This window comes from Podarcis liolepis, assembly GCF_965112155.1.
Source record: "Podarcis liolepis genome assembly, chromosome: 15".
Lineage (NCBI taxonomy): Eukaryota > Metazoa > Chordata > Lepidosauria > Squamata > Lacertidae > Podarcis > Podarcis liolepis.
This window is the reverse complement of record NC_139566.1, coordinates 30,749,531-30,761,817: the sequence shown is the minus strand read 5'-3', so window position 1 is coordinate 30,761,817 and position 12,287 is coordinate 30,749,531. Positions and strand designations below refer to the sequence as shown.

At 45.6% G+C, this 12,287-nt stretch overlaps 1 protein-coding gene across 4 annotated transcripts in view; it reads left to right on the top strand.

Moving 5' to 3' along the window:
* Positions 1–12,287, top strand: part of DGCR2 (DiGeorge syndrome critical region gene 2) — a 59,748-nt gene that overhangs the window by 36,107 nt on the left and 11,354 nt on the right. For all 4 annotated transcript variants that reach the window (XR_014519919.1, XR_014519920.1, XR_014519921.1 and 1 more), the window contains 5 exons: positions 2,437–2,562; positions 3,581–3,791; positions 4,621–4,697; positions 7,154–7,330; positions 8,598–8,801. Coding sequence is in view for 1 of the 4 variants with exons in the window: in XM_083479056.1 (XP_083335182.1) it covers positions 2,437–2,562; positions 3,581–3,791; positions 4,621–4,697; positions 7,154–7,330; positions 8,598–8,801 (795 nt within the window). In the remaining 3 variants the exon portion in view is untranslated. The remainder of the gene's footprint in view (positions 1–2,436; positions 2,563–3,580; positions 3,792–4,620; positions 4,698–7,153; positions 7,331–8,597; positions 8,802–12,287) is intronic.

The window sequence follows — 12,287 nt, the reverse complement described above, 5'->3', positions numbered from 1 at the left end:
GTCTAGCGAGTTTTCCGTCTTGCGAGGCATTCGTCTTGCGGGGCACCACTGTACTTTGCAGAGGCTTAATGGCTGTTTGTTTAAAAGTAGTACCACGATGGAAATGTTATAGCACTAATACAGGGGTCGGCAAACCAAGGCTCGCGGGCCGGATCAGGCCCAATTGCCTTCAGGATCTGGCCCATGGACCATCTGTGGATCGGCGTGGGGATTCTGTTTGTTCGGGCTGCGCCATTTCCCCCCCCCCTGCCCATTCTATTCCCCCCTTCTCCCTCACACACATTGCGGCACCGCCTCCTCCTTCCCTCCTCCTGACTTCTCCCCGCCCTGCCTAGAGCAGGAAGGGGGCTGGGCTTGGCTGGGCTGTCTGAGAGCCATTTTAAGCAGCCCCTCTCCGAAGCCAGCCCTTTTGTGCTGCTCATCTTCCCTCTGCTGCTACCACTGGTAGGCCAGTGTGGGCCAGAGAGCGGACTGGACGAGCTTGCTCTGCTTACCCACAAGAAGCAGCAGCAGCGGTGATGGCAGCAGCGGTAGCAGCCCCTAGGAAGGTAAGCGCAGGGGCTGGGGCTGGGGGTTGGGGAGGAGGACTACTTGCTCCCTTCGCCTCTTCCAGCTCCCCCCCCCCCCCCGGTGCCACTTCTCCTGCTCACCACAAGGTCTGAGGGACAATGGACCAGCCTGCGGCTAAAAAAATTTGTCGACCCCTGCCCTAATACAAATAAAAACAATACAATCTTGTGCAGTTACTGTGTACTGTGTAGTTTTCAGTAAATGTTTTAAGGCCCTTTGGCTCTTTCCTAGTGATAAAGTCCTCTCCCTGGCAGCCACTCGCTTTGTTTCAGAAGGCAGGGACACTGAACTGGGTCTCCAGTGAAGCTCTTTAAGATGTTGTCTCTCCGTGGAAACTTGAGCAGAGATAGATGAGTTGTCTTTCACTTTCCTGGCAGTCTTAAGCTCCCCTCCATGACCCCTTCTTTTGCAATTTCACATTTTTCTGACAGCCCTATTATCAATTTCTTTTCTGCTGTAGGGGGCAAAGGGCAAGTAAGCTGGCCATGCACCAAGTGAGTGAATGTGTTGTAGTGCTGACAAAACATTTGCAGATTTTGCGTCCATGCAAGAGGTCAAAGAGCTGTGATTCCAGCTTTTGCTGACTGTTCCATGAACTCTTTGAAGTGTGATCCCTTTTTCCCTCCTGGACAAAGAACTTTCAGAGGAGAACAGCAGAGTTGTAATTCCACACAGTGAATGACCATCAGGGTATTTTGGGGAGGTCTTAAAACTGACTTGATTTGTACCAGCAATCTGCTGGGTATATAAGTCCCAATTTGTTTAGAGCTTTAATGACGACAACAAAACCTCGAATTTTGCCTGGTAGCTAATAGAGAACCAGCACAAATCTTTCAACACCGGTGTAACATGTGTAAACCTGGGTGTCCCACAAAACACCCCTGCAGCTGCGTTTTGAACTAGCTGTAGCTTCTGAACCAGGCACAAGGATATCCTCATGCATAGTAAGTACAGTGGTACCTCAGGTTAAATACGCTTCAGGTTACATACGCTTCAGGTTACAGACTCCGCTAACCCAGAAATAGTGCTTCAGGTTAAGAACTTTGCTTCAGGATAAGAACAAAAATCATGCTCCGGCGGCATGGCGGCAGCAGGAGGCCCCATTAGCTAAAGTGGTGCTTCAGGTTAAGAACAGTTTCAGGTTAAGAAGGGACCTCGTGAACGAATTAAGTTCTTAACCCGAGGTACCACTGTACATTAAAGGTAAAGGGACCCCTGACCATTAGGTCCAGTCGTGGCCGACTCGGGTTGCTGCGCTCATCTCGCTTTATTGGCCGAGGGAGCCGGCATACAGCTTCCGGGTCATGTGGCCAGCATGACTAAGCCGCTTCTGGCGAACCTGAGCAGCGCATGGAAACGCTGGTTACCTTCCCGCCGGAGCGGTACCTATTTATCTACATGCACTTTGACGTGGTTTTGAACTGCTAGGTTAGCAGGAGCAGGGACCTAGCAATGGGAGCTCATCCCGTCACGGGGATTCGAACTGCCGACCTTCTGATTGGCAAGTCCTAGGCTCTGTGGGTTAACCCACAGCGCCACCCGCGTCCCTCCAGTAAGTACATTGCAGTAGCCTAAATTATGAGGTAGCCAATCTATGTCGTGGCAAAGCTGTAGGGAGGACAACAGAGGATTACGGGTTCCCCACTCCTGTCCTAACACTCTTTTCTACTTTCTTTTGGGAAATATTGGTCTGTTCTCTGTAGCCTAAGAATCTTCTATTTGCCTGTGCCCACTTGGAGCTGTCTTTGCCCGTTTGAATGTTGGGAAGGATTTATGACGATATTTTCCTTTCAGCAGCTGAATGAAAAGAAAAAGCTAATGGTTCTCATACAGTGTCACTAAGAATGGGCCATGTCTCACTTTTAGATTTTACTGGGGACCAGCGCACTTACCACGGGAAGGATAATGCGGATTCCAGGCACAATCGCGGAAGAGGAGGGGACACGACCCGCTTCCACACCGTCAATGTGGCACAGCCAGTGCGGTTCAGCAGTAAGTTGCAGACTTGGAAGCAGGGTTGAAATTCCCCCTAAGTTGCCGGCTGCAGGTCCAGGCACATGCTTCTTAAAAGTGCTTCCTTGTGTGCGCAAAGTATCTTTTATGAAAGCTCCCTAATGTCCCTTGGCGATTTAGTCTGAGCTGTTTTTGTGATCAGATCCTCTGAACATTTAGAATAAAGTATAACACAGGAATGGGGAACCTCGGGCCAGGCAGCTCTTTCTGGCTTTTGGGATTCTCCCCAGGCCATAACACCTCTGTACTCTTTGGCGATCACTCGTAGCCGAGTAAGATTGTCTTCCATGAACATGGTCTTAACAGTGAGTCTGTAAGTGACTGTGCTGGCCAATTCTGGATCCACACGTCCTTCCACAGTGGGGACATTGGTTTCCGGGTGGGAGTTAATCATAGTGAGGGTTTGCCACGCATGCCTTCCTCTTAGCACATTTCTCCCTTTTGTCCTGAGTTCGAGCGTCTTCAAAACCCATGGCACCTTTGGTAAAAGTTCTCTCCAATTGGAGCATTCTCAGGCCAGTGTTTTCCAGTTGTTGGTGTTTGTTCTACATTTTATTAGATCTGCCTTGAGAGAGTCTTTAGACCTCTTTTGTTGACCACCAACATTACGCTTACCATTTTTAAGTTGGGAGTAGAGTAGTTACTCTGGAAGACGATAATCAGGCATATGCCCTGGCTTGGTTGTATTCTTGAACTGTCACGATGTTTCTTTCTTGCCTGCATGGGGAGATATGGGTGTTTCTTTCTTGAAGCCTCTAATTTTTTTGTGGCTGGATTCCAGTGTTCTGTATAAAGGCGGGAGACACATCAGTTGCATGAGAAAAATTGTGTATGGAGAGATTGTTAACCACCTGAGCCCCTGCCTGAAGTCTGCCCTGCCTAGACACGTGGGCTTTCCACCCAGTGAGGACTGGGCTGATGCTAATGTTTTCAGAAGTGATGAATCAGGTTGAGATCCTAACTGGGGGGGATTGTTTCCCTTCTTTATGTTTCCTAGGGAAGTGCCCGTCAGAATGGCATCACTACGAGGGCACGGCTAGCTGCTACAGAGTATACTTAAGTGGCGAGAACTACTGGGACGCCGTCCAGACCTGTCAGAGGGTGAATGGATCCCTGGCCACTTTTACAACCGACCAGGAGCTCAAGTTTATCTTGCAGCAGGAGTGGGACTCGCAAGATAAAGCCTTTGGGAGGAAAGACCAGAGTAGGTGAGTGATGGGTGGATATGTTAAGGATAAATATAGGACATGTTACATTACATTACGCTATGTGAAGATCCAAACTAGTAGGGAATCCATGCCTTAATGCAGGTATCGAGAAATCTAGATGTTCATTGACTGGGGGTGGGGGATTGGATGGGTGTACCATTTAAATTAAATGCATTCTTTAAAACAAACAAACAAACAAACAAACAAACGTGTGTGTGTGTTTGCGCAATATATAGTTGATCTTCCTATATACATAAAAATGTAAGGCTGTCATCACGCAGTCTCTATTGCAGGATTTGTAGCACCAAATCACAATCCTGGATTTGCGTGAAGGAGGAGGGTTGGGAAGGTGGACAATGAGCTGAGTAGTTTCATGGAAGGGAAAGCTCTAGGGAGTTAATGTGGGGGGCGGGAATGGCAGGGGGCTGGACAAACTACAATCACCAGGTTTCTTTGGGGGAAGCCATGACTTTTATAAGTGATGTGATAACTGCTTTAAATGCATAACACTAATGGGGCCTTACTCACTCTTCCCAGTCCATGTGATGGATATTATCTGAAGAGATTGCATTGCAAAATACTGGATTTGAAGGTTTAACTGAGATTCACAGCAACATTAGCATGGCTTTGGTGTTCCCTAGCCTTTGCAAGGATTGTTAGGTTAGCGACGGTCAGCTTTCAGCTTGTCTAAGTAGGAAACCTCAGGAAAGAGAAGAGCTTATTAACCATGCTTAGGAGCTTTTCAACTTACCTTTCAGGATTTTGCTTTTTTGCATAATTTGTTTTTTCCTCCCTCGAGTTTACAAAGCTTACGCATTTCTGATTGTAGGTTCTGGGTCGGATACCAGTATGTCATCACAAACCGAAATCATTCTCTGGAAGGTCACTGGGAGGTTGCTTACAAAGGTAAGACCCTAAAAATGAGAGATGATCTCTTGTGTCACTTGGCTAAGAATTGATGCCATCTAAAGCATGTATTTGTGTTGCTGTTGTTATTGCTGCTGTTGTCCTTCTGGACCGTCTAGAGGGGCTGAGAGCTGGGGGCACTGTTATACGGTGGTTCCGCTCCTTTCTCCTGGGCCGTGTCCAGAAAGTGGTGGTGGGGGATGAGTGTTCAGACCCCTGGGCTCTCACTTGTGGGGTGCCTCAGGGTTCCGTCCTCTCCCCCATGCTTTTTAATATCTATATGAAGCCGCTGGGAGAGATCATCAGGGGGTTTGGACTGGGTGTTCATCAGTACGCAGATGACACCCAGCTCTACCTCTCCTTTAAGTCAGAACCAGTGAAGGCGGTGAAGGTCCTGTGTGAGTGCCTGGAGGCTGTTGGAGGATGGATGGCAGCTAACAGATTGAGGTTGAATCCTGACAAGACAGAAGTACTGTTTTTGGGGGACAGGGAGTGGGCGGGTGTGGGGGATTCCCTGGTCCTGAATGGGGTAACTGTGCCCCTGAAGGACCAGGTGCGCAGCCTGGGAGTCATTTTGGACTCACATCTGTCCATGGAGGCACAGGTTAATTCTGTGTCCAGGGCAGCTGTCTACCAGCTCCACCTGGTACGCAGGCTAAGACCCTACCTGCCCGCGGACTGTCTTGCCAGAGTGGTGCATGCTCTAGTTATCTCCCACTTGGACTACTGCAACTACTGCAATTAAACATGACCCGGAAGCTGTATGCTGGCTCCCTCGGCCAATAAAGTGAGATGAGTGCCACGACTCCAGAGTCGGTCATGACTAGACCTAATGGTCAGGGGTCCCTTTACCTTTAATACAACTTTGTATTTTAGTGTGGTTGTGGTCTAAGCGTCAACACAGTGATAAGGAAATCTGATCAAGTGTTTAATGCCTTTGTTTAACTCAAAGGCTGGCATAATGTTCTTTTGGGCAATCCTGCTTTCCTCCCAGAGTTAGCAATAATACTGCCATCTGGCGGCAGAGTTGCTGAAAGTAATTGGCTTTTGATTGGTTGTTTAAATGCTAATTGATAAAAGGAGCAAAAAGCAAAAGGGATTGATCAACAGTTGACAATTATGTGGCATGTTTGAATGAGGAAATTATTTTGCGTGAAAGAAAATTATCACCTGTCCTAACACATGACAAATCAAAACTTCTACTGGTCAGAAGTTTCGGCGTTTAGAAATCCGAACCGATGGATTCAAACTACAGGAAAGGAGATTCTCACTAAACATTAGGAATACTTTTCTGATGGGAAGAGCTGTTTGACAGTGGATGGACTCCCTTGGGAGGTGAAGGACTCTCCTTCATTGGAGGTTTTTAAACAGACAACCATCTGTCAGGGATTCTTTAGCTGTAGTTCCTACATTTGGGGGGGGGGGCTGGACTAGATGACCCTTGGGACCCCTTCCAACTACAATTCTATATCAGTGTATATCCTTCTTTAAAGGTTCCCATTTCTGTACTCCAGCTTTGTAAACAAAGTCTTGGAGGTTGCACAGTATTCAGCCAACTTATTTTATTTATACAAGAGTTTCTGCATTCCCATTTAAGTGTTACTCGGGGTGCCTTCTGACAGTTTTGAAAACACAATTATCATTCTAAAACAATGCTTGATACAAATACAGCAGAGATGGAAACAGGAAATAAAATGCCATGTTTTTTTTAGAAAACCATTAACTGCCCTGCAAGGCAGAAGGCCGCTAGAATGAAACTGACTCCACTAACCAGTGGAATATCACAAGGGTGCATATACAGTGGTACCTCGGTTTACAAACTTAATCCATTCTGGAAGTCGGTTCTTAAACCGAAACCGTTCTTAAACCGAGGCGTGCTTTCCCTAATGAGGCCTCCCGTTGCCAGTGCCCTTCTACCATTCGGATTCCGTTCTTAGACCGAGGTAAAGTTCGCAAACCGGGACACTATTTCCGGTTTTGTGGAGTTTGTAAGCTGAATCGTTCATAAACAGGGCTGTTCTTAAACCGAGGTACCACTGTATATGTCCCTCTTTGTGTGCTAATCCACTGGATTTATATCTTCCTTAACCTGCTTTGGCCTTCTTTGGAAAAAATTGCAATTTTAAAAAAAAGGTGTATGCTGTTTGAATTTAAAGAGCAAGGACTCTAAGTGCAGGAGCCTGGTTTTGTACACTTCTGAGAATAAAGTCAATATTTGCAACACCTTTTTTAACATTAGGTTCATGAATTTATTTGGAATAGAGACATAGCTACAATAGCCTGAAATCAGCCTTCTGATAACGTAGCAAGCTACCCAAGCATACAAAGTACAGCATTGGTACATCGCATGAATGACTTTCTCCTTTAAAATGTTCTAAGAGGCAGCAAAGCCGAATTTGTCCACAGGCTCTGCAGCAACAACTTTCTTCTAGTTATGATGCATTTTGTCATTTCAGGTTCATCGGAAGTATTTTTGCCCCCTAACCCTACCTTCAGTACGTCCGTGTCGGAAAACGAAAACATCCTTTGCGCCCAGTTCCAATGTTCCCACTTCCCGACCCTGCGGCACCGCGGTTTTCACAGCTGGTATGCTGAAAACTGCTATGAGAAGTCTTCATTCCTCTGCAAAAGAAGTGAGTCATCCGTTCTGGGTTACACACAAGCTCTTATAAGCACACAGGAACAGTTACATACTCAAAAGAGCCGCAGGGATGCTCACTTGCACTGCAGCTGGGGACAGAGTGGCTGAGGCCACCGAGCGAACTGTATTGTGGTACAGACCAGGAACAGGTCTCCCTGCTCTTTGGACCACAGCTGTATTTCTTACCACTGCTCTGCAATGGCATTTGGCACGGTAGGAGCTGTTGTGGTAGTTGCAACGGCAGGGGCGAGAACTGCATTTCCCCCACTTTACAAAAGCCTGCGGCTGAAGTGCTTGGAAAAGCAATTGGTATCCGGGTGGATTTTACTTAAATCAAATTGATTTTAAATCACTAGTCAGTAAGACTTGATTTTTTTTACAGAGGGACTCATTCTTGCTGGTATACTCTTAATATTTACAACAAGATGAAGGTTTCACTTTTGGAATAATAAATTTTCAGAGTAGTTTTTACGGTTATATCAAATATCACTGATTTGTTTATACTATTCGAAATACATAGACAGATAATTATGAAATTATTGTGAGGTTTAATAAGTTAACTGTTTATATTTAGACAACTTTTCTGCTGTACTTTATTGGAAAGAGAAAAATAAACATTTCCATAATCACAATGTGAACAATTTATTTAACTAGAACAATAACATTATAGCACACGTATCCATGTTTGTTAACTGATGTGGTTAAACAGTTTTTTTTATTAAAAAAACAGACTGAGCTTTAGCACACATGAAAAACTTGAAACAAATCCTTATTTCCTAATGAATAGCCTATAGTGTAACTTAAATAGAAAACGTATCTTTAGAAAGATTTTTCCTCCAAAAGCATTTTATATTAAAAATTCAATTTAAATAATAAAAATCAGATTTAAATAAAAAAAGATTTTTTGTATGTTTTTTTAAAACACCATTGATTTTTATGTACGCTGATTGGTATTAAAAGCCTCACACCTGTTTCTTTGCTTTTAAAGATTTTTGTCAGGATGGGCAACCTTTTTCAGCTCAGTATTTCTTCCTGGGCAGCCTTCCGGTAGGGTTGGTGGAGGGGATGTTCCAGTTGTGGGCAGGGCCCAAGGCAAAAATTAGCCGAAGATGGCATGCAAATATAATCCTTTATACAGTAGGCTAGCTTCTGCGCAGACCCACACTGCTCTGTCCTCTGTTCAGGAAAGCGAGGTGCATCTTATTGTCCATCAGTGAGGGAAGGTGGGAGCTAACGTATGTGCGCCTCTCCTGTTTCAGGCCAAACCTGTGTAGATATAAAAGACAACATTGTCGATGAAGGCTACTATTTCACCCCGAAAGGAGATGACCCCTGTCTGAGTTGCACGTGCCACAATGGCGAGCCAGAGATGTGCGTGGCGGCCCTATGTGAGCGGCCTCAGGGCTGCCAGCAGTATCGGAAGGACCCCAAGGAGTGCTGCAAGTTTACCTGTTTAGATCCTGGTAAGAGGTGCTTCTTTTTAAAAAAGTTTATTTATTTGGTTTTTCAGATTGAAGTTTTACAATCGTATATCCAACGTACACCATAAAAACAAAGATTCCAAGACTGGCTAGCTAAAATGATTGAATGCTTATTGCTAAATTAACAGGTAGAGTTAGAGGTATTACCTTTCAGAAAGTTAATAAGGAATGGACTGTCTCTAAGGAATCTCTCAAAAATTATGTGGAGAAGGTAGAGCTCCTGCTATGTTCACTTTGTTCTAGCTCTCATGGATCAGTATTTTATCTGTGGAAAATGTGCTGGTAAAACTCCCACCAGACCACAAGACGCACCTAGTTTTTGGAGGAGGAAAACAAGAAAAAAAATATTCTGAATCTCAGAAGCCAGAACAGCAAGAGGGATCGCTGTGCAGTGAACGCAGCAATCCCTCTTGCTGTTCTGGCTTCTGGGATAGCTGCGCAGCCTGCATTCACTCCATAAGACGCACACACATTTCCCCTTACTTTTTAGGAGGGAAAAAGTGAGTCTTATAGAGCAAAAAATACGGTAATTAACATGGTTCTTGCTACACAAGAACAGTTGCTCCTGCTGTTAGAATTGCCGTATTTTTCTGTGTATAAGACGCTCCCATGTATAAGATGACCCCTGTTTTTTTGAGCCCAAAATTAAGAAATAAATAATTGCAACATTCTGTGTATAAGTCGACCTCCAATTTAAAAAAATGGGGGGGGGGTATAGTCTTATACATGGAAAAATACAGTATATCCCAGTCCCCTTCTGGTAAAATTAGGAACGCCAGAGAACTTTCAGAGTCCCAAAGGTCTTGGGACATAACCGTACCTCCGTTTGGTGTGGCAGTTGTTTCTAAAGCAAATTTTAAAACATGAATGCTGTGATGGAAAGTTTGCAAATAGTGCCGTTCAAGCACTGGAAGACACTGCTATGGAATTGCCTAGTATAAGACAGGCAATATTGCAAAATAGAATGGTCTGGATGTTTTGCTTGCCGGTCAGGGAGAAGCATGTGCTCTGGCAGGAGCTGAATGTCGTATCTACATCCCTGATGACACTGATAAAATAATTTATCAGGCAGAGATAATAATAATAAAAAAGATGGCCAAGCTGCATGAGAGGGATCAATGGAACCTGTGGTCATGGCTGGAAGATTGGGGATCAAATATACTTTATATTATTGTGGCTGCCACCATATGTATCATTGGCTCTGGGTGCCAATGAAAGTTGTGCAAAAATGTTTCTAACTTGTGGACCCTTGGACTGTGTCAGTAAAACAAAACACCTGCTACATAAGCTGAATCTAAAGGGTTGAGCAGCTATTTCAGTAACGTGTTGAAATACTGCTCTGAGCTTTTTGTAATATTCCACTATCTTTCAAGGAAGTTGGCCTCTGTATTTGCACAACGATTCCTTTATAGATACACGCTTTGTACCATGTTCTGAGGACTCTCTGGCACCCGTGTCAGGGGCCTCTCCCAGGTTCTGGAATAAAGAGAAGCATCAGGCATGAAACAAACGTTGTCCTGTGGTTTGATTTCTGCAACAAAGATAAGTTGCTACCTCCACCGACACAGACAGTTCGAATGCCAGCTTTTGGAAACAGCAAGAGTGGAGAGGGCTGTTGCCCTCGCAATCCTCCCTATATGCTTCCATTTGGGGCTTCTAGCAGGCTCTACTTATGTTCCTACCTGGAATCCTTTTTTTCTAAATGGATAAGCATTGGGGCAGAAAAAGACCCTTGATGTGTTAGTAGCCATGCGTGCTTCTTCCAGCTCTGCTGCAAATTTCAGATTGCCTCTGTTCAAATGCAACAAGTGAGCTCTTCAAGCCTTGATTTAACCTTGCCGCTTCATGCCTCCTCCCCTTCTCCCTTCCCTTGCCCACTGTAACTTGAATCTTCTGCGGTTTATCAAACCGCAGTTTCCCCTTGCATCAAGTCTGAAAAGCTGTGGTCTGACTAGGAGCCAGGACCAGAAATACAATCGTTAGCTGTCCCCTTGCATAAGGGGCATTCAGCACTGCCTTGCATGTGAGTATTTGTGAATTAGGGTACCTGCCCAACATTGATATCGGAAAGTGGGCAGGGAGGAGAGGCCAGTTCTGCAACAAAATGTTGCAGTGTAGCCTCGCCAATTGGGAAGGAGTGCTCCAGTTTGAGGTACCTGCCTGCCAGGCATGCAGTCCTTCAGGATATCATCAGCTGTAAGAAGCCCGTGTTTCCCAATCCACCTCTTCCCCATTTCATCTTCCAAATGATACCCAACATTCTGCGGCTAGTGAACATGTGTGCTTCAGTGGTCTCCAGGCATGCTGATCCCTCCCTCTTATTTCTTGGTCGCTCTTTTCTGGCTGCAATCCTGTTGCCACCTCACCTCTTGCGAGTTGCTACAAGAGTGGGAGTGATGGGGATACTTGACTTCGTCTTAAAATTGCATCTAGCTGATGATCATAATAACAGCATAATGAAATCCAAGTGGATCAGCCAGGATTCCCTGTCAATGAGATGTTTCGTTCCATTGACCCTGGTTCTGGTGGATGAAAAGCTCCTGCTGCCTCAGGATCTTGGTCTGCCCACAAACATTGTGACGCCCTCCCATCCCTGGCAGATCAGCCTTGTAGTTTTAAGACCAAGTTGGGGAACCTTCAGCTGCAGGCCTCACTAGGCCCTCCAAGCCTCCCCTCTTTGGCCCACCAGGCCATTTTCGCCAAGCCATGCCCACCTGCACTGCTCAGCTGGGTGTGGGCCAGGTAGAAAGGTGATTGGGCCAAAAGGGCATTTGCAGGCACCGCCAGCAGCACTTTGCAAGTCCTGCCAATCAGCTGATCAGCAGAGCTTGCACAATGTTATTCTTTTGGCTGCACATTTTGATTTCATGCGTTCACCTGACATGATTGTGCTGTCAGGTGACTGACAGGCAGGCAAATTTGCTTACCTGTCAAACTTGGCCCAGTGAGGGATATGAAAAGCTAAGGATCTCAGTCACCAGTCGGATCTAGTTTCCTACTCTTTGTTTAAGAGTGTCTGCATTATAACCAAGGACTTGGACCAGTCTGAGTCGACCTTGTTTCTGTTAAGGAAACGGAAGGATATTTGCATCACTGGAAGGTCGCAAATGTTCTAAGGAGCCTGCTGAATTGGGTTAAGCCAGGGAGGTGTGGTGGAAACATATTTACCTTGGGCATCCAGGTGTGGGTACCTCTCATGCATTGCAAAAACCACCACTACCACCACCCACTGTTTACTTTTCTGTTATATGTGATGCCATCATTACTTGAAATGCCCGCCAGTCCCGCAAGTAGCCAGCAGATGCTGCTGCTGCTGTTTGGTCTTGTTTCCTTGAAATTGACGGAAACACTTGGTTGGTTGAAATTTCCTTGCCTATTTCCCCCCTCCCTCAGCCAAAGAGGGAATAGTTTTTGACCAAACTGGAGAGATGCCCCTCTCCCAAACCCCGGTGGCATGAACCTATTTGG